The sequence below is a fragment of the Magnolia sinica genome, chromosome 14 (genome assembly GCF_029962835.1).
Source record: "Magnolia sinica isolate HGM2019 chromosome 14, MsV1, whole genome shotgun sequence".
NCBI classification, from domain to species: domain Eukaryota; kingdom Viridiplantae; phylum Streptophyta; class Magnoliopsida; order Magnoliales; family Magnoliaceae; genus Magnolia; species Magnolia sinica.
Genome location: NC_080586.1, coordinates 63,314,588 through 63,337,511, shown reverse-complemented (window position 1 = coordinate 63,337,511; position 22,924 = coordinate 63,314,588). Strand labels below are relative to the sequence as shown.

At 36.1% G+C, this 22,924-nt stretch overlaps 1 protein-coding gene across 2 annotated transcripts; it reads left to right on the top strand.

Annotated features, from left to right (window-relative positions):
* The first annotated feature begins 17,354 nt into the window (after positions 1-17,354).
* On the top strand, positions 17,355-22,284 carry LOC131225348 (uncharacterized). Of its 2 annotated transcripts, none has more exons than XM_058220876.1 (3): positions 17,355-17,540; positions 19,194-19,321; positions 22,078-22,284. In XM_058220876.1, exons 1-3 carry the CDS (start codon positions 17,361-17,363, stop codon positions 22,082-22,084), a joined length of 315 nt encoding a protein of 104 aa, XP_058076859.1. In that variant the 5' UTR covers positions 17,355-17,360; the 3' UTR covers positions 22,085-22,284. The 2 variants fall into 2 exon arrangements, 1 of the variants encoding a protein (XP_058076859.1); XR_009161315.1 differs by lacking the exon at positions 17,355-17,540 and adding an exon at positions 19,037-19,104 and having other exon boundaries at positions 22,078-22,283.
* Positions 22,285-22,924: the final 640 nt, after the last annotated feature.

Below are 22,924 nucleotides of genomic sequence, written 5' to 3'. Positions count from 1 at the left end.
CTAGCAAACAGTTAAAGGATGAAGACGATTCCCATGACATTATCCTAATTGATTCTTTCGTGAAAGATAGAGCACTTCTGACCTTATCCTTTGACCCTCTAAAGATATGTTTGACCCAGTCCCGTGATTTAGATGATGATATGATTAGGGAGAAAGATGTCATATTTGATACTGTTCTAGTACTTGAAGTTAACCGGTAGAGGCCACAATTCGAAGAATTGCCCTAAACTAATGTAGTGCCTCTACCGTCTAACCTCAAGGTACCGAAGCTTGACCTAAAACCTTTGCTCTTTGATTTGAAACATGTTTATTTATGTCAAAATTAGACATACCCAGTGGTGATTTCTTCCCATCTTGAGAAAGAATAAGAGAGTATGCTCATCTCTACTCTTATTGAGCATAATGGAGCCCTTGGATGGTCGATTGCAGACCTTAAGGGAATTGACCCTTTGATTTGTACTCACCGTATGACAATCACAACATAGACTAAATCCAAACATGAAGGAAGTGATTAAAGCTGAGTTTCTTAAACTATTGGATGTGGGTATCATATACCCTATATCCGATAGCCAATGAGTGAGTCCAACACAGGTGGTTCCCAAGAAGTCTGGAATCACCATCGTAGCCAATGCTAACATTGAACTTGTGCCAGCCAGAGTTACTACTAGTTGGAGAATGCGCATTGACTATAGGAAATTGAATATCGTCACCAGGAAGGATCACTTTCTTTTGCCCATCATTGATCAAATTTTAGAAAGGCTACCTAGTTATTCCTATTAGTGTTTCCTTGACGGATATTTAGGCTACAACCAAATAGAGATAGCCCTTGAAGATTAGGAAAAGACCACGTTCACATGTCTTTTTACGACCTTTGCTTACCGAAGGATGGCATTCGGAATGTGTAATGCCCCTGCCACTTTTCAACGATGTATGATGAATATTTTTTCTGACATAGTAGGGCAATATTTAGAGGTCTTCATGGACAACTTCTCTGTCTTTGGTCCATCTTTCAATGACTGCTTAGAGAATCTTAAATGTGTGTTGAAAAGATATGAAGAAAAGAATTTGGTACTTAATTGGGAGAAGTGACATTTCATGGTTCGTAAGGGAATTGTCCTTGGATAGATCATCTTGTCCAAGGGAATTGAGGTAGATAAGGATAAAGTTGATCTTATCTCTAACCTACCTCCACCCAAAAACATACGAGACATGTGATCCTTCTTAGGACACAACGGTTTTTACAGGAGATTCATAAAGGACTTTAGTCACCTCTCTCGTCCTTAATGTAATCTACTTTAAAAGGATACACCATTTGAGTGGACTGAGTAATGCTAGGAAGCTTTTACTAAGCTTAAGGGTATGTTAACCACTACACCTATCTTGCAACCACCCGATTAGAGCCTTCCTTTTGAACTTATGTGTGATGTGTCTGACTGTGCTCTTGGGGTGGTCCTAGGCTAGAGAAAAGACAAGAAGCCCTATGTTACACACTACGTAAGTAAAACCGTAAGTCCTGCCCAAGTGAATTATTCAACTACGGAGAAGGAACTCTTAGCCGTACTGTTCACTTTGACAAATTTAGGTCCTACTTGATTGGATCCAAGATCATTATTTCTAAAGATCATGCGGCACTCAAGTATCTTCTTTCTAAGAATGATGATAAGCCCCACTTGATAAGATAGATTCTCCTACTCCAAGAATTTGATTTGGGAATAAAAGATAAAAGGGGAGTAAATAACGTAGTGGCTGACCATTTTCCCGCCTTGATCTCTCTGATTCCCTTGAGATGATACATATAAATGACATGTTCCCTGACGAACAATTGTTCAAAGTCTCTCATTCACATCGGTTTACTGATATTGCTAATTATCTTACCACAACTTTCATGCCAACACATTAGACTCCGCGAGATAAGAAAAAATTCTTTGCCGAGATTCATAAGTTCATATGGGATTATCCATATTTGTTTAAATATTACCTAGACCAAATCTTAAGGAGATGTGTGCTAGATAATGAATACCAAAAGACCATGGTGATCACTTTCTGTCACTCTCAAGCCTATGGTGATCACTTTCAAGCCTATGGTGATCTCCTTCTGTCACTCTCAAGCCTATGGTGATCACTTTTCTGCTTAAAAGACCATGGCCAAGATTCTATAGTGTTGGTTTTTTGGCCCACTATGTTCTGTAACACTCATGAGTTTTGCAAAGCTTGTGAGCGTTGTCAGAAGTTCAGAGCATTTTCATGTCGAAATATTATGCCTCTGAACCCCATTCTTATCATCGAAGCATTTGATTGTTGGGGCATCGATTTCATGGGACCATTAATTTATACATTTTGCTAGTAGTAGACTATGTCACTAAATGGGTCAAAGCGATTCCATGCTGGAACAATGACCATCAAATGGTCATTAAGTTTTTAAAAGAGAACATCCTTTCTCGGATTGGAACTCCTCGAGCCATTATTGGTGATAAGGGCTCGCATTTCTGTAATTGGTCATTCGTGAACTTAACGAAAAAATATGGCATCTCTCACAAGGTGAGTACTCCATACCACCCATAAACAAGTGGGCAAGCTGAGATTTCCACTAGGAAAATTAAACATATCTTGGAAAAGACGGTTAACCCTAAACGTAAAGATTGGTCAATCCAATTGACCGATGCTTAGGGGCTTACCATACTGCATTTAAGGCCCCTATTACAATGTCTCACTTTAAACTTGTCTATGTGAAGGCTTTCTACTTACAAGTGGAGTTGGAACATAGAGCCTACTGGACGATCAAAATTTTAAATTTCAATTTGCACAATGCTGCTCGCTACGTAAACTTCAATTGAATGAACTCGAAGAAATTCGTAATGATGCGTATGAGAACTCATGAATTTACAAGGATAGGATGAAGGTGTTTCATGACCAACACATTCTTCGAAAATCATTCACACCAGGTCAGAAAGTTCTCTTGTATAATTCTCGGTTACATCTCTTTCTGGGTAAAGTTCGATCTCATTGGACAAACACTTTCACTGTTACTAACGTTTATCCTCATGGTGCTATCAAGATTTGGAATCCAAATAGTGGCAATGAATTCAAAGTGAATGGACATGACTAAAGTCATTTTTCGATATATTTGATTCATAGGAAATGTCCATACTCTGAATAATCCTGTTTATCAGGATTGGCCTCCTAGTCTGACAGAGGTATAGTTAGGTTTATTGCTTTCTGTCGTTCTAGGATAGTTTGCTTTTTATCATTCTAGGATAGTTTGCTTCCACTGTTTATGATATTTTTCTTTTTAGTTGATTAACTCCTGTGCTAATCACCTTCACGTTGAGATCCTTTGGAAAAAGCCTCAAAATTTCTTCATCAGGTACTATCTTTCCATCATCTCTCTATTAATTTCGTTGTCTCTTTTGAAAATCAAACTTATGTCTTTTACATTGAGGACAATGTAAATTTTAGGTTGGGGATGGGAGATTCGGTAAACTAATCAGTGTTTTCTCAGTTTTGAGCAAAATTTTTAAAAATTTTTCAATGTTTATCTATTTGGAAAGTAATAAGTTATGCATTTAAAACTATTTTGAGTATGATGATAGGATAGAAATTGAATTTTGAATTGTTAGAGTTGGAGCAACTAAGCAACCTATCACTTATGGTTATTACATTCAATTGATTAAGAGGAAGTTTGCATATTATGACATATTCAAATTGTTTTAGGTGATATTAGATTTTCTGATTGTTAGTGTGATGATCACCGAAAGATATTGAGAACCAAGTCTGGAGAATTTTATCTACCTTAAAAGAAGAAAAAGAACCAATTAAAAAGTAGGAGATCGATAAAGAGGTCACAATGAATGAAGAATGACAACATCTTTGAGGAGAATGAAAAATGTCATTGAAAAGGATGTAATGGCTGAAGAAGAGGAATAAATGCAAATGACCGTCAATATAAAATCAAAAACTAGAAAAAGAAGGAAAATGGGATAAGTTCGGAGTCAGTACTTAGGTGTTTAACCGATCTTGAAGTGATGACCATGACTAACATTACGGAAAGATAGTATTTTCACTGAGCACTTTGGAAAAAATTGATATGCGAATTATGCATTGACCTAATGGATAAAGGAGTTTTTTGATTGATTTCTTATGTGATTCAACTTTAGGTCTTCAAAATCTCAATTTCTCATCTTGAGTCTACTCATTTATACTATAATACACAAAGATAGTTTTCTGAAAAAGGTTAAACATTACGCATTAAACTTATTTTTCACATACTTTGCTCGAGACTAGCAAAAAGATGGTTAGGGATTGTGTTAAGGGTCAAATATTGCATATTAGATCCCAGTTATTACTTGGTTTTATGAACATGATAATGTTTAATGTTCTATTTTAATCATGTTTGTGTTGTAAGGGGAATTCAAGAGCTTGGATTTAAAAGATGTTAAAAGCATGGATTTAATGCTTAAGAATCACTAAGACTAAAAATGAAGAATGCACATACCGAAGATTTAAAAAAATCAAGTCAAGAATGAAGGAAATTAGAGTTTTGAAGTGAAGTTGCATAATCCTCGACTAGTCCTAGTCTCCATTTAACTAGTCCAGGCTCCACACGACTAGTCCTGGACACCGCTCAACCAGTCGAAGCTTGATCAGTCGAAGTGCCTCGACTCGAACTCCAGCGAATAAAATAACTAAATTTCCGTCCTGCTCGACCGGTTGAGGATGGCCCACGATCGGTTGACTGTTACGTAATTTTTACGTGGACTGTGTAAATTTAAGAAGGTTTTCAAAAATTTTCACACTGTGCAAAAGTCTTAAGCCTAAAACTATAAATAGGGGTCCCTAGGGCATCCCTAAGCATCACCTAGGGTTTGAAGAGTGGAGCAAAAGTGTGAAGAAGCCATTGCCAAGAGTTTTTCTTCCCTTTCCTTACTATTTTTTATGCTTTTCTTAAGAGATTCTAATTCAATCATATATATGGTTAGCTAAACCTCTTAGCTAGGGGTAAGAGGTGAAGCTTGTATCGTGATAGGATGTTTCTATTGCTTTGATTCATGTTTATATTAAACTCTCTATGATTCTTGTTTGATTATAAGGAATAATTTCAATTTTTAATGGTTTATTGTGACTCAAATTACAATAGATTTGCGATAGCTTTGAGTATGTTCTCTTCATGTTTTGATATTATGAAATTAGAAAATCCTGTTGTTCATCATCATCCCTTATGCATGGTTAGATGATGGAATCCTCCCTAACTTTCAAAATTCTCCCAGATTAGTTGTGGGATTGGTAAATCCTGTTGTTTGCCTTGTCTCCTGGACATGGTTTTGTGATGGAATCACTTCCAGTTCTCACACCACTCATCTATTGAGAATTAGGTCAAAGGAAGTTTAGATTTGATTTTACTAAGATATCTTTCGACTGGATAGGATGGGACCTTGATTCCAATCATTTGACCAGAATCAAGTATAGATCTCCCTGATCTCTACAAGTGAATCCTTGGAAACCCTAGTATCCCACCTTTGAATTTCTTAAGTTTTTCATTAAATCTCTTAAAATTACTCTCAAATATTTCAAATAAGGTTTCATCTTTTTCTAGTACTTCTTCTAGTTGCTTTTAGAAAACACACGAGATTAGTCCATGTGGATTCGACCTTGGTCTCACTGAGATTATTACTACATTGTGACCCTACACTTGGGGTTATGAACAAGTTTTTGACGCTATTGTCGGGGATTAACTGTTGCATTTTTCTGAGTTTAGCTAGTTTTAGAATTAGGTTAAGATTAGGATTTTTCTATTTTTAAGATTATGGTTTGTTTTCTGTCTTTAAAAACTTTCTAATTATAGGATTTTTTTCAGAAGCTAACTTACTTTCTAATTATAGGTTTAGAAACTTTCCTAATTTGATTTTAGAAATTTCCTTTTCTGCTTTTTAGAAACTTTCTATTTTCTGTTTTTAAAAACTTTCCTTTTTAGAAGGCAGTTTACTTTATATTTTTATTTTTAGAAACTTTCTAATTTTAGAATTTCTGTTTTTAGAAACTAACTTGTTTTATTTTGTTTTGTAGGATTTTAATTAAGAACTTCTAATCTGGTAACTTCTTTCCAATTCTCTCTCTCTTTCTATTTCTAGATTCCTATTTCCTTCTTTTCTCTTTTATGTTTAAGTTAGAATCTGAAATTGAGGGCTGAGAGTGTTTCATGCCTAAGTGGGTCCGTGATAACACTCAATGTCTTTGAGTGAAGGAGGATTGGTTGAGGGGTTATCTGTCCATCACAGGATCAAACACCACTTGAGATCCTTAGAGTTGATTAAAGTGATGACTGTAAATCAAACCGTTAATCAACCTAGAAAACAATCTTAACCTAGGGTTGAGGAAATCCAGGATGAGAATGAGGTACATCAAGCACCCCCGCCTCATACTTTGCGAGATTATTTACAATTGGTGGGAGGGGAGCATGCCATCATACATGATTTTTCTAGAAAATATGAGACACAGGGATATTATGACAGGGGTGAACCAACTCCTTCTAAAATTCCATAGACTTGAATATGAAAGTCCATATTTATACTTGAAAAAGTTTAATGAGATCATAACCACTTTATATTTTTTAAATGCGTCTGAGGACACAGTCAGACTGAAACTCTTTCACTTTTCTTTGAAAGAGAAAGCTAAGATGTGGTTGCATACACTACGTCCCTGATCTATTGGCACATGGAATGACATGATAAGGAAGTTCATTAAGAAATTTTTCTTCCCTTAACTGTTTTTATGCTTTTCTTAAGAGATTCTAGTTCAATCATGTCAATGGTTGGCTAAACCTCTTAGTTAAGGCTAAGAGGTGAAGCTTGTAGCGTGATGGGATGTTTCTATTGCTTTGATTCATGTTTATGTTGAACTCTCTTTGATTCTAGTTTGATTATAAGGAATAATTTTAGTTTTTAACGGTTTGTTGTAACTCAAATTACAGTAGATCTACGATAGCTTTGAGTATATTCTCTTCATGTTTTGATATTGTGAAATTAGGAAATCTTGTTGCTCACCATCGTCCCTTTAGCATGGTTGGATGATGGAATCCTCCATAACTTTCACAATTCTCCCAAATTGGTTGTGGGATTGGTAAATTATGTTGTTTGCCTTGTCTCCTGGGCATGGTTTTGTGATGGAATCACTTCCAGTTCTCACACCTCTCATCTATTGAGAATTAGGTCAAAGGAAGTTGAGATTTGATTTTAATGAGATATCTTCTAATTGAATAGGATGGGACTCCAATTCTTATCGTATGACTTGAATCAAGCATAGATCTCCCTGATCTCTACAAGTGGATCCTTGGAAACCCTAGTATCCCACCTTTGAATTTCTTAAGTTTTTCATTTAATCTCTCACAATTACTCTCAAATATTTCAGATTTAGGGTTTCAACTTTTTCTAGTCATTTTCAGAAAATACACGAGATTAGTCTTTGTGGATTTGACCTCGGTCTCACCAAGATTATTACTACATCTCGACCCTACACCTGGGGTTATGAACACGAATAGATTGAAGACCCAGAGAATCACCTCCCTAAAGAAGATTATACTGAATAAACAAGAAAACAGTTTCATGATTTAGCTTTTATTTACTTTTTCTTTGTGACTTGATTTTGTAATAAGCTCCCATCTGAGTGAGCATTTGACAATTCATTGAACTTCTCTTCCTTTTCAAATGGAATAATAAATACAGAGAATTTCCTTTTTATGAATTAGTACTTGCGTGCTCAGAATATATAAATTTAATCACACTATCTTAATGACATGTGAATGGGATTAACGCCAGAATTCCCAGGGCGAGCAAAGACTCAGGCCTTAGAATTTCATGGCGTTACACAACAATTTATGAGCTACAAAATATAAACCAAACAAACTATGTTAGTTTCAAAACAAATCTTATAACAACCCTAACTAGAACTTTTCTCAAATAGAAACCTAAAAGCAAAAAACCTAGGTTAAAACTACAAATTAAAATTTAACTTAAACCTAAGTATTCTCAATGCAATTTCCTTGGAAACGGTGTTAAAAACTTGATCGAACATAAGGGTTAACAACCCCAAGTATAGGGTTGCAATGTAGTAATAATTCAATAAGACCAAGGTCGATTCACAAGGAACTTGGTGAGAATACATTAAGAACTAATCTTATGAAAACTATTAGTCTGAATTTTTAATCCAGTAGAATAGATTTGTAAAAACAATGATAAAAATGACTATGGATTCAGGAATCCCCAATCAATAGACTTTAAATTCAATTTATCCTCTCGAGTTGACAACTCAGATATAACATGATTCTAATCTGTTATAATCGAAAGATAACACATTAATATCAATTTAAAACATTCATCATATACTAGAATCATAATACGCTTGATCTCTAATGAAGATCTAGATAATTATAATGCAAGGAATTTAAAGCATCTAACATATTAAGAGGCGATAATAGATCAAACAACTTTATAGATTGATTCCTTGTCCAATCTAGGAGTTCAATCACATCCCATCACAAGTCAATATAAAAATCTTAATTTTCAATCAAGAATGAATTAAAGATCAAATATTCATTAAAAAATTCATCCCTTACCCATAGCTAAGAGATTAGTTAAGCATGACTAACATTTTAAGCAAAATATAAGAAAAACTAGAAAATACAAATTAAAACCGAATGATTGAGAAGGAATGATGATTCTGAAGATGCTTTACAACTCCTAGGTCTCTCTCCTCTTGCCTAATTCATGCATAGAAAAGCCTAAAACGCCTCTTTAAATAAGAAAAGTTCACACCGACTTGAAAACAACTTTAATTTTTATGCTTTTGTTATGCTTTGTTTGCAACCAACTGTGACCTCCAATTGCACCAAAGATCACTTCAGTTGCACTGAATTTGGTGCTCAATTCAAGTCAAATTTTTTTGATTTTTCTCTTAAGTCTCTACTCCTTTAGGTCACATTGAACATTCCTTCGATGGCACCAAATCTGGATTCAGTCGCACCAAAGTGTCAATCTGAATTAACTATGAAAATCACAATTAGTTGCTGGAAGGTTTTTTACACTTTTAGTCGGACTAAAGCAACCTTAGGTGGGACCAAACAGTTTATTTTTTCTGTTATTAAATTTTGTGATTTACCTTGTTTTTTCTCTCTCCTTTGTACGTGGTTTTCTTGGATCTTTAGCATGTGAATTATTTATTAATGTCTTTCAAATCTCCAAGTCTTTTCTTAATAAATCTTTTAAGCTTTGATACTCTATCATAAGCATGATTTCTTCTTTGTCTCCTGGATTACCTCACATGTATAAAATATATGTTAGTTTTTAATTAAGCACTTTGAATGCATGAAAACTAATGCAATTGAGAAAATAAATATGCAATATTTATATGTTATAGGTGTCACCCCGCCTCTTTGTTTGGCAACCTCATCACTTTTTATAGTGGAACCCTATCACTTTGTCTATAAAGCTCGATACTTTGCCTAATGGAACCACACAATTTGTTTAGTGGAACCTCATCACTTTGTTAGGAAACTTGTTGAGAATGAAAGCATATTTTCTCCTATTTATGCCTTAGTTTTATAAACATAATAGTGCTTAATCGATATAATTATGCATGTTTTCATATGCGAAGTGATTTCGAGAGCTTAAGGTGAAATTGATGTCAAAAGAAAGATTTATGCTCAAAAGATTACTAAATGAAGATTTAGAAATTTGGAAGTCATTAACAAAGAATTTACATGCCAAAGATCCAAGGAAACCAAGTGAGGAATGAAGATAATCGAAGATTTGAAGTGAAGAAAAGGAATCCTGAAAATTGGCCAGAAAAAACATATTCTGGAATTCTGAGACTAAAACGAAAAATTTTGAACCAAACCTTTAGTCTCACCGAAGTTCAATTTTGGTCTGACTGAAATCGCGTAAAACAATCCAACGAGAAGCAGATTTTTCAACCTTAATTTTAGTCCGACTGAAATCGCGCAAAATTGTTCAGCAAGAAACAGATTTTTTAGCCTTAATTCAGTCCAACTGAAGCCAACTTCGGTCCAACCAAAATCACATAAAATTGTCCAGCGAGAGAGTGAGATTTTCAGCCTTAATTCGGTCTGACCGAAACCAACTTCAGTCTCACCGAAGCGTAACTTTTTGCATAAATTTGAGACGATTTCAAAGTCGATCCAAGCAAATACTATAAATATGAGTCTCTTAATTATTTCTAAGCATATTTAGGGTTGGAAGAGTAAAGCAATGTGTTGGAGAATTTCAAGGAGTCCTTCCTTCTTCCCCAATTTTCTTCTTCTAGTTATTTTTTATGTTTTCTTTAAGAGTTTTAGTTTCAATCATATCTTTGGTTGGATAATCTCTTAGCTAGATTTAAGAGGTGAAGCTTGTAATTTATTTAGATGATTATCTTATTTTGATTCATGTTTATATTGAACTTCCATTGATTTATACTTTTAATGAAGGAATATTTTCAGTTTTCTATAATTTATTGTGATTTCAATTACAGTAGATGCTTGGAAAGTTTTTGATATATTCTTATCTTGTTTGTAATAGTGAGATCTATAAAATTCGTGATCCACGATTGTCTCTTGTGCATGGTGGATGGTTGAATTTCCTATGATCATCACATTGGTGCTTCATGTGGGAACTAATTCAATGAAAAGTTCATATTTGGTTTAACTGCTCTATCATCCAAGTAGATAGGATATAACTTCGATTCCAATTGTGTTTGTTAGATCAAGTAAGGTATCATTTTAATAGCTATAAGTGGATCCATAGCGCACTAATGTTCCTTTTCTTATTGATAGTTTATTCATAATTAATCTTTCATATTCCTGATTTTAGTTTACATTCTTATTCTAGTTCTATTTGTAGTTTATTTCAGAATACGTACAAGTTAAATCCCTGTAGATTCGACCTTGGTCTTACTGAGTTATTACTACATCACAGCCCTGCACTTGGGGTTATAAACAAAACTTCATCAGTTTTTCTATAATAGAAGGTCCTAGCATGGGCTTTATGGGGCCTACCTTAATGTATGTGCTTCATCCATGCTATTCATCCATTTTGGCAAATCACTTTAGGCATTAGCCCAAAAAGGAAGAAGGCATAAGTAGACCACACCACTAGAGATAGTGGGGATTGAACACCTGACATTGATAATATCCTGAGGCAACAAAAGTTTTGTATAAAGATAGTATTTATGTTTACCCTTTTTCCATGTGAGTGGCATATGTGACCTTTTGAATAGGTTGGATGGCAAATTAAATCACAGTGTGTCTGAGGAAGGTCTCAACGGTGGGTTTCACTATCACCATTGTTGACATTGTTTCCCATCACGTGACCACTCAAGCCTTTGATCTACCTCATTTTTGGGCTCATGCTCTAAAATCAATGATTCGTCAAAATGGATGGATGACATGATAAAACACATACACGATGGTGGCCCTCACATAGTCCCCATCAGAATGTCAATCTCCAGCTAGGCACCGGTGGGGGTACTCTACAAAACCTGCATGGCACTACAACAAAAATGGGTAAAACCGGCACTTTGGGTGCACCATGCAGCGACGCTATTTAAAAGCAGGCCCACGGATGTTTCTATATAAAAATAAAAACAAAAAGCGATTTCCATTTCGCTCTCGACTCTCTCTCTCTCTCTCTCTCTCTCTCTCTCTCTCTCTCTCTCTCTCTCCCTCTCCCGACTCTCTCTCTCTCTACCTCTCCTGATGACTCTCTCTCTCTCCCGATTCTCAGCTTCTTCCTACCCCCGACTCTCAGCTTTTGCCTAGCCCCCAACTCTCTCTCTCTCGCGCGAGCTACCATTAATTTCAGGGCTTAGATGAAGATCTGAAACAGGTAAGAGTCTAGATTTCATCAATTTCAACCTTAGTGATTTCCTAATTAGGGATTTACAATGTTGAAACCCTAATTAGGGATTTACTATGTTGAAACCTTAATTAGGGATTTTCTATGTGGAAACCCTAATTCAATGTTGAAACCCTAATTAGGGATTTTTCTATGTTGTTTGATGCGAATACATAGAAATGATTTGTTGTGTGATACAGTTCTGATTTGTTCGATACTTCGATTTGCAGTTTTTTTATCTGAATTCTGTTGGATTTCATGATGGGTGGAGTGTTTTCTGCACTCGATTATGTAGTCGAAATTTTCAGGTGTTTATTTATTTATTTTATTTTTATAAATACTCGGTTTAGATTTCTGTTATTTCTATTGTGTTTGATTCCAATTTGATTAGGTATCTGATGCTTCGAGGATTTCAGGGAAGAGTTATCAGTTTGAATTCTACTGGTTTTCATTTGGGACTTTGTGCTTCGGATTTTGCCATGGAAGGTGGCAGTGATCCGGAACGGAGTCAGTTTCTGAGGTTTCTCTTTTCTCCAATTTCAATTTTTTTTTTCATCTGAGAATGTTGAATTGTGTAGAGAAAAAGGGTGTATTTTCTGGTAACAAGGTAGGCTCAGTAGTGGGAGTGGTGTAGAAGATAGAACTGGCACTATGTGAACTTCCTTTTTTCTAGTTTTTTTTTCCCCCACCCCAAATTGCAAGATATGGAAGGGGCAGTCCGGAATATATCTCACAAGAAATATGGTGATAGATTATCATGTTTGACTTGGGAACTGAGAATTACCAGCACTCTTAAGACACATTTCACAGTTTGGGACAGGCCTATCTTATCACAAGAAGTTCTGCAATTTAAAAGACTGTAACAGTAGACATCTTTGCAGTCTTAGAGTGTAATATCCCATCTCAATGTTGCTAACAAAAAAAATCTATGCCTCAGTCTAGGTATGAATACTGGCTCTCCCATGTTCAATAAATTAGCAGACGTGTACCAGGGATGAATTCATGTTTACTCACCTGTCTCTGATTTGCAACAGAACCCTACAAGGTGCCTCTCTTATATATTCCTCCATTGTTGTAAGAAATGAAGGAGGTGGCTGTCGAAAATGAGATGCATAAAGAACCATAAAAAGACGTCCCAAAGTATGAACGTCCAAAGTAATCAAATAAAAAAATTTACCACTTTACCCAAATTTAAACAAATAAATTGGAAGAAAAAAATAAAAACCTATCTCAAAGTTGGAAATTGGAAATTTCTAGCGAGCTCCAAGCCTTTGCAAAATTCATAAAAATCAGCAAGATTTTGTGCCTATTGAAAGAATGAGCAAACTCAACAATTGATTCCTGGCTTCCAAAAAAATCCTAGAAATCTGCAGCTGAGCATCAGTTGTTCTTAGCATTAAGCACTTCAAATAAAAATAAAGGGCAATGAGACCTGGTGGCCTTTACAAATGTTGAGGGCTTTGAAAGCATCATGTCTTGACATATCAAAAAACTACATCGAGGTATAAAAATTATCATTTAAATAGAAGGCCTAATGCGATCCATTCTTAAAGGTGAGTATAACATCTAGAATGTTGAAATCACCATACCATATCCACAAGATTGATGATTCCATCATTCATGGATCAATATATTTTAAAACTCTCCTTCAATACCTGCATAACAAAAGTGGAAACGTTAAGAGATTGCATGTATATTTACAATTATAATTACTCTCTACTTTTATGCAATTTCTTCCCATGGATAGGAACCAATTCAAGAGTAGAGCCCAGCTCATGAATCAGGCCCAAGCCTTGGTATTCAGCCCATAATTTGTAGCCCACTGCACTTACATATCTTTATAATGTATGGCGCCTTTGGGGCCATGTGGCAAGCATAGGAAATGAAGGAAATTTTGAGATTCATGTATAGCTTGGGAAGGTCCTTTTTTATGGTTTTTTAAGTTGTATTTTGTTTTTAGAAATTTGTAGTATGTAGACTCATGGTTGTTCTTAAATGTAGTTAAGAGAGGTTTGTGTAATTGGTCTATATAAGGACCTATTTGCAATGTGAAGAAAATCCATTTTTGAGTTCTAATATATATACACACACATAGACACACATTGACACACACACACACACACACACACACACACACACACACACACACACATCATTTCTTGCAATTTTTAGTAGAAGAAAGAGTTGGATGATTCCGCGTTGGTCATGAGTGAGTCCAACCCATACCGGCCAAGTGATTCTTGGTTCATTGGCACCAATTTGGTGATTGCACAAATTTTCAGCTTTGGCAGGTCTATTGCTTGCAACATTTCTAGTACTTCTAGTTAATGAATGAATTTTATATTTTTTCTAGTCATTCATCATCAAGTTTATTTTCATGCTACAAAATTTCGTTCCAACTGAGTTACAGAAAAAAGTATGAACAGTAAGGCCCATATCTAATGAATGGCTTGGATCTCACACGCATCCCATGTTCATCCTTCCATGGATGTCTTGGTTTAATTACTAGAGGCGCATCATCAAGCCTTACGGGAGATCACTCTCAATTGAAGTACTTCTCTAGCCTTACTCAAACCTTACATCAATCATAGACATTACAAGGACTAATTGATGATTATCAAAAGAGCATTGTTTTTGCTAAGAACTTCATCCCATGTTTTGCTTCATTTGTTGATTTGCATCTTACTTCTCAAGAAAGAGGAGAAGTACACCATTTTTCTCTTTTTGCAACTTCTCTCTTCTCTTTTCTCCTTTTTCTGAACTTTTTTTTTTCAACAGCTGATTCTTCACTCCTCTGAAGGACAGATTCCATGTGTTCACTGCGCTCTTTTCTAGTTTCTGGCTTCATCTCATATGTACTCTTATTTAATGGCTAGTATATTTCTTTGCAGGGGCTGCTTAGAATGGTTGATGGCTGAACTTCAAAGCTTTGTGGCCTTCCTATCAGCCTTCAGTTCTCATGGAAGCCTTCAACAGAAAATTGAACATATGGTGCTCTAACCTTGACCATGAAATTTACCCCATTTATAGACTCCTTCATGCATATGGGCAAAGATAGCTTTTTATTTTTATCCAAGTGAGTAGTTAGTTCTCTATTTGTTTACTGACACTTATTCAATAAGAAGCTTGTATTGGGAATTAGAGTTTGGAAAGCTATTAGCAACACTCTATAGGTACATACATATACTACACGTAGGGTGTGATTTTAAAGTACTATTTGAGAAAGAACTCAGTTTTAATGCTTCCATATCTGACTTGAAATACTAGTATTATGCCTCCTAACAGAAACTTGTTTAATTCACAACTTATCAATCCATATCCTACCCAAAATAGATCCCATTATTAAACAATTGATACTCGACTCCAAATCACAGCTTTATGTACTAAACAACCGGGATTAAGTAATACACATTTAAGTTCAAATATAATGCAAAAATGCGAAATTCAGAAATGCATGTCAAAGTTCGAAAACAAGTACAAAAGCTAAAAGCATACCAAGCACTTCAAGCATTTTGTCACATTCATCAAGGATAAAATGCCTCATGTTCTTCAATGAGAGATCCTTATCTCTTGCTAGCACTCATTCTCTGTGAGGCTAGAGAGAACAAAAACAATAGTTTTTCCCATTCCAGACTTTGCTTGACAGATGACATCCATCCCCAAGATGGCTTGAGGTATGCACTCATGTTGCGCTCATGTTGAACCAAATAAAATTGGAGTGAAGGAACCCTTAGTAAGCACAATTTGACCTTTCAAATCCTTTTAAAAGAAAAGGTTTAGCAAACCAATTGACTCCTCCAAATTCAGGTGTGTGGAAGTAGTGCGTTACTTGAAATGGTCAGATTAAATTGCTTAGAGAAATGTGCATGTTAACATGGTTATTATATAATACACATAAATTCTGGTGAAGGAAAAAATAAAATAAAAATCTGATGACTCAATATCTGAAAACAGGGCAGCATAAAACCTACACCAAACTGAGGCTCTCTCTCTCTCTCTCTCTCTCTCTCTCTCTCTCTCTCTCTCTCCACAACATATTCATAAGGTCCCACAAAAATGTACGAAGGGAAAACACAAATTTCATCCAATCTATTCATAAGGTCACATAAAACTGGACGATGGAAAACCCAAATTTCAACTTGTCACTGAAGGAAGCGCTGCAAGACGAAGCAAGGATTGACTACTATCGTCGCCATCTTTTATTTGTTCAAAATGCCATCAGGTGTGGTTGCATTTACTCATGTCTCTTGTTTTGATGTCTTACATGTGTAGTATCCATGTGTAGAGATAGTAGGATCGATAATTAAAATTATTAGGATGGTCTATTCTAGAATTATAGATTGATGGTTAAGATTTAAATTGTTGGCAGGGATGGTGTGGATGAGAGGGGCTACTTTGCTTGGTCATTGCTGGACAACTTCGAATGGGCAGAAGGTTTCACTGTTAGATTTGGCCTTATTTACGTGGATTATAAAGATGGTTTGAAGAGATACCCAAAACATTCTGCTCTTTGGTTTCAACAGTTTCTCAGAGGGCATGAGGGTACAGATAATTCCATCTCCTCTGAATGATAAGTGGGACATGCACGGTACTAATATAGGTAGGCCATGTGTATGATTTAACTTTATGGATCTATTGCTTAATGTACCTATTTAGTGTTATTTGACATGTATACATATTTATTCATGATTATGTTGTTCATTGGATAGGCATGGTCATGTCCGCCCCAAAACTCTCCAATCACCACCACCAATCTTGGTTCCTTTCTGTTTAATGTGGACCTTTGATGTATTGCTTATTAACCATCTACTTCTGGGCCACAAATTGGATGGGCAGGATTGGCCTGTTGAGGGTTTTTTGGGGTTATGGCCCACCTTTGAAGGGCCCAACTGACCAAGGGCCCCACTTGTACAAAATGAAGACCTTATCCAGGAACCTATAATTCCTTCATTTTAAATTCCCATTCTTCAGGACAGTTTTCATGGTGCCTATGTAGTTGTACTTGAAATTGATCATAGTGGAAACATGAGTATTATAACCTTTGTTGTTTATGATTCTTGACATCAAAGAAATCCATGTTTTCTAAAGGAAATAAATGCTACCCACATTCATACCTTTGTTAGTTAAATAGGTCTGCTCTCTGCCATTAATCTTAACTCTCAAGATTACTAACGCCGTCCTCTTGGCGTCTCCTTTCTTGTGTCCTTGCATCCAAATGAGAAAGTTTCAGAGCAAACTACACTCATTTCTTAAAAGAAGCCGTTTCAATAACTCCGCGGCATCAGTTTTTGTTCTCCTATGTACTAGTATGACTTATTAAGCTCACCTTCAGAAAAAAAAAGTACAATGTATTAAGCTTAGTAATCTGATATTTTGTGCAGTCAGAGGCTGTGATCAGACGGTTCGGTTTGTGGTAGAAGGCCATTTGTTAGAATAAAGCTATTTGATTCTGTTCAGCATTTAGAAATTCTAATAGTAATCATGGGAGGGAAAAGCTTTAGGATGGAAAGCCACCGCCATTCATATCCTTATGGGAATACGCTTGCATGGGCTACCTCACCCAGCCCTTCCTATGCTAGTAGCTATACTGAACCCGAAGTGATGAGCAGATCAAATAGAAGGTATTCAAGGATTGCCGATAACTACAACTCACTCAATCAGGTATTCTGACGCTCTTTTCCTTTTTACTCGCTTTTTCCTTGAATTCTTTGACTAGCCATGTTTGTAACTAACCAAAATAAATAAATGGTGACTTAGATTTGTAGAGGAATTACGAAGTCCTACTCATCTGATGATTCACTACATGTTTGGCCCGTGGTTCAGGGATCCAAACTACTGATCCGATGTTCCTCACTGTGGAAGAGGAATGCCTTGGAATATCTCAGATTAGATGTTCCAAACACTTACCTTGGTGGTCTAAAAATGTAGACAGAGTACGTCAACATTCCATATTTCATAATGACAAGTCCAAATATTCAAGGCATGGGATTGTCTTATTTGGTATATTTCCTCTGCATCACTTAGCTACTCTCAAGGCTGGCAGATGAAGGGTTCGAATTATAGAATACCATGGGCCCTCCAAGAAGGGAATCCTGTATGTTAGAAATTAAAGGGCCAGGAAGACTAGCCACAAGGGGTTGATCTAGTGTTATACTATGGAACCAAATAGCTAAATCTTAAATGTCGTTGCCCTAATTACTTGTAGTTTCTTGAGATAGGTTCACTATGACTATTTCTTTTCTTTGATGTCAGTGTCTTATGTAGGTCAGCCCAAAGAGACCATCCACTGGTCCGACATGGATCTTCTTTTTCTTTTTCTTTTTCTTTTTCTTATCTTTTCTTTTCTTTTCTTTTTTTAAATTTTTATTTTTTATTTTTTATAACACATGCACTCACACCCTCACACACTCACGCGCTCACACCATGGTGGGATTTCACGACAATGGGTACTCGAATCCATGACCTCGTGTTGAAACTCTTGGTAAAACATTAAAGCAAGAAATCTTTCGCTTTTAACATGAGATGATCATCATCCATCCACATAACTAGTCATCATAGCCTTCGACCTAAAATCTAGAGATGTAAGTTTTGGGTACCATTTGTTCCATATCCAAGTACATACAGCGTAGTATCTCACGGATAAAAGGAATTGGGCCAGTATTATTGTTGTTGTTGTTGTTTGAAAATTACCAAGAATGGCCCGCATCTAGTTATTTCTTATCTATTAAATTGATCACACTCCTTACAAGGTTGGAACATTAAAAAAAGATGCTATTGAATGCACACAGACTGTTAGATGCATACATTCATGAATGCTCATATACCCTAATGTGTACATGTATACTTAAGAAAATTTACTCATTTCAAATCTTGTAGCTCCCTATTGGAATTAACCCCAACGAGGCAGTATACAATTTCTATCATGTGTTGATAGATCCAATAGCTGTTACAGGGTGTGAAATCATATACCATGATGCATTTTGAAGTAGAACTGGTGATTGCTACCTTAATTTTCATATATGAGAGTTGCTAATATCTCCTTCAATGCAGGTTGAGGTTGCTCTGAGAGATCTTATACTCTCAGATTATGATAAGAAGAATAATATAAACACCTCAGCATTGACACAGTCTGAAATTTGTGATATAAATTCGTGATATAATACTGGGGGTTGAGATAACTCCACGTTCACAACAGAGGCAACAGATTACGGAGATTGAGAAGCATGTGATGTGTTTAATAAAAGTCTCTCAAGCTGAGAAGCTTCTTTGCCAGTTTCACTTGGCTAATAATCTTTAGCAAATCTTCATGTGCAGACGAAAGAAGCAAGCCAACTTATAGCAGTCACAACAAGGACAACAATTGTGCACGACGATAAACTCATTATCACCACAACAAGCCCCTATGAGCAAGCAGCATTTGGTTCTAAAACTGATTGGCGTGTGTGATCAATCTCAGCAACGAATCTATATCTTAGAGTCAATCATATTTATGTAAACACCGAGGACATTAAGTGACGCAGGGGAGGACGTGAGGTCGAGCACCGTCTTTCTCAAGAGGATAACTATTCCGAATCCACAGAACTTCTTTAGACTTCTCATAGAGACTTCTCGAATCCACGAGGAAAGAAAGCAGAAAATAGAAATAAATTCTAAAAATTTGAAATTGATTAATGAATAATTGATAATTGTTAATGTGTCTCCTTACATCATTAATATATGAAAAAATAAACTAAAATTCGTAATTACCAAAAATAGCAAAATTCTAACTCTAATAAAAATCTTAATTCTAATAAAACTCTTCTAAGGCCTAATTTCTAAAAATAAAAATTGCAAATAAACTTTCTCTAGAAGTGTCCTAGTATAACTAAAAGTTACTTTTAAAAGGAAAGAAAATTTAAAACTTTAAAAATATTTAAAAAATCAGAATTACTAAAAATAATAAAATTTTCCTAAAAATTCATTTTTGAGCTGAAAGCGCGCCTTTTCTGACAAAACAGATGGATGCGACCCACTTTGTGGGTCGATTCACCTCGGATAGCCCATTTCAGTAAAGATTGATAGGTTATGCGCCCCGTAACGATACCTGGATCAAAAGTTATAGTCAACTCACGGTCCATCTTCTTTTGGCTCAACCATGCTAGGAACGTGTCTGTGACAGGTTCTACATCAGACCCCTCCACTTGAAAAAGACTCGTCCTCGAGTTACGCAGGAGACTTGACACCTGAGTCTAAGATAACTTCTGACCTCGATGTTCATTAGCCTTTTTTTTTGTACTTGACATTAAGCTTTTGAGCTGACACAATACATATACTCATGCTTTCCTTGACTTGACTAATATCGATTAGTTCCTTCACACCTGTCTTCAAGATTTCATATTTTCTCTAATAATGTGGGCAATTAGGCGGACTTGCCCCTGCGACGGGATCAACGTGATTTTTTATATCTAGTAAGGGAGGTAATTTATTAGGGAATTCATCGAGCACAACCCCCTTGAACTCCTGCGATACTGGTTCTAAATCCTCTACGATATTCACAGGTTCCACATATTTTTTCTCTTCAACTAATGCATATATATTTCCCGTTTCCTCAGATTGTTTAACAAAGGCCTGTTCAGTTATGAGAGATTGTCCCTCCACTTTAGAAGTCTTGAGTTGGTTCAACGTTCCCATAAGGGTCACATGTTCGCCACTGATGAATTCTGTGGTCTGTTGCAACTCCATTTTGACCCAGTCACCTCTCGCCGACAAATAATAGGATTTCTCTTCATAACCCTTTAATAATTGGTTATCTTGCCAATAATTTTGATTTTGTTGGAATAATACTTGATCGTAATTGGTAGGGAAGAATCACATGCACAATAACTTCTTCATCCGCGACCACATGCGGATTGACGCCTTCATCCGTCTCGTTCGCTCGAGTTGAAGTTGTTCCCACCAATCTAAAGCTCTGCCCGTCAACATAGGCCACGAGTTTAACTTTCTTTTCTTCCATTATGTTCATGTAGTCGAAGAAACGTTCGACTTTAAGCAACTAATCGAGGAAGTCCTTGAAGTAGAGTTGACCATTAAAACTAGGAAGATCGACTTTCATCTTGAATTCTTGATCCATCCGATCCATCTGATCAATGCCTCGTCTAGGATGCTGTGAAATCATGTCGCTAGATCCAACTTTATCAGGAGTGATCCTGTGGTTCACTGATAGTGTCGCCCTGCAATCAGTATGATTACGAATTCTAGCAATTGTTGATGGTGGATCACCACCATGAACACGGAGCTGCCTTAGGGCCTCTGCCAAACGATCTGCCATACGATCGATGGAAGCCTGCAGCCCTTGCATGGCTTGCCGATTCTCTCGCCGTGCTGATTTGAAAGTTGCCGCCGTTAAAGGTAAATTCCCTGGAACACCGCCCATGGGATTGTTGCCCGACCCGTCGTTAGAAATCATCCATCCGAGGAAAAACCTCGCTTTGATACCAAACTGACGCAAGGGAGGATGTGAGGTCAAGCACCGTCTTCCTCAAGAGGATAACTATTCCGAATCCACGGAACTTCTCTGGACTCCTCACAGAGACTTCTCGAATCCACGAAGAAAGAAAGCAGAAAATAGAAATAAATTCTAAAAATTTTAAATTGATTAATGAATAATTGATAATTGTCTAATGTGTCTCCTTACATCATTAATATAGGAAAAAATAAACTAAAATTCGTAATTACCAAAAATAGCAAAATTCTAACTCTAATAAAAATCCTAATTCTAATAAAACTCTTCTAAGGCCTAATTTCTAAAAATAAAAATTGCAAATAAACTTTCTCTAGAAGTGTCCTAGTATAATTAAAAGTTATTTTTAAAAGGAAAGAAAATTTAAAACTTTGAAAATATTTAAAAAATCAGAATTACTAAAAATAGTAAAAGTTTCCTAAAAATTCGTTTTTGAGCTGAAAACGCACCTTTTCTGACGAAATGGACAGATGCCCATTTCAGTAAAGATTGATAGGTTGTGCGCCCCGTAACAATACCCGAATCAAAAGTTATAGTCAATTCAGGGTCCATCTTCTTTTAGCTCAACCATGCTAGGAACATGTCTGTGACAGGTTCTACATCATTAAGGTAAATAATTATGGTTATTTTCCATTGTATGCACTTTTTAACTTTCAAGATTCTGGAAACTGAACTTATGTGAGTAATTCCTGATTACAGGAGATAGGCTACACATACATCATGCCCAAGAACATTTTGAAGAAGTTTATTTGCATAGCAGATCTTCGAACTCAAATTGCAGGATATTTGTATGGCATAAGCCCCCCAGATAACCCTCAAGTGAAGGAAATCCGTTGTATTAGTTACCAATTAACATTAATACTTTTTAGCCAACTCATCAAATTGAAGATATGTATTCTAATAAATATTATATTTTTTATTGTCTAGTAATATAAATTTTGTTTAAGATTCAGTTTTATTTGTATGGCATCATTTTTATGTTTCAAATATTTTAAAAATACAGGTTTCGATTGAATTATATGTAATAAAAAAAAATTAATGGCATGTCAAGGCCTATCGAATATATACAAAAGCTTTTACCGGCGCTTGTGTAAAAATTTTACGGAGAAAAAGTGTTTAGAAACCACTTCTACTGGCGGTCAGAGTACTTTTACCACCGCTTATTCGCGTCGGGAAAAACTACAATTCTTGGCGCTCAGACAAGCGCCAGTAAAACTCACCTAGCGCCGCCAATACTTTTCCCGACCTATCCATTTATCGGCGCTTGTTTGGCGCCACTACTATAATTGCCGGCGCTTTCAGGAACTTTACCGGTGCTTTCGAGCGCCGGTAAAACTCCCAATTGTTGTAGTTTGGATTGGGTATTACCTCCACTGGGACCTAGTTGGAGACGGACAGACCTAGAATGGGGTATTGTGGGATCCACTATTGTAATACCATCTTATAACTTTTATTTGCATCCAACCTCTTCAAAAGGGCATCACATACGCCTGTACGAAGGGAAAACATAAATACTAGCTTGATCCAAAACTTTTATCACCCAGGG

Coding starts and splice junctions, on each gene's coding strand:
- LOC131225348 (XM_058220876.1), top strand. CDS start 17,361: ATGGGAGGGAAAAGCTTTAGGATGGAAAGCCACCGCCATTCATATCCT. Junction 17,541..19,193: donor ACTACAACTCACTCAATCAG/GTATTCTGACGC, acceptor CTTCATGTGCAG/ACGAAAGAAGCAAGCCAACT.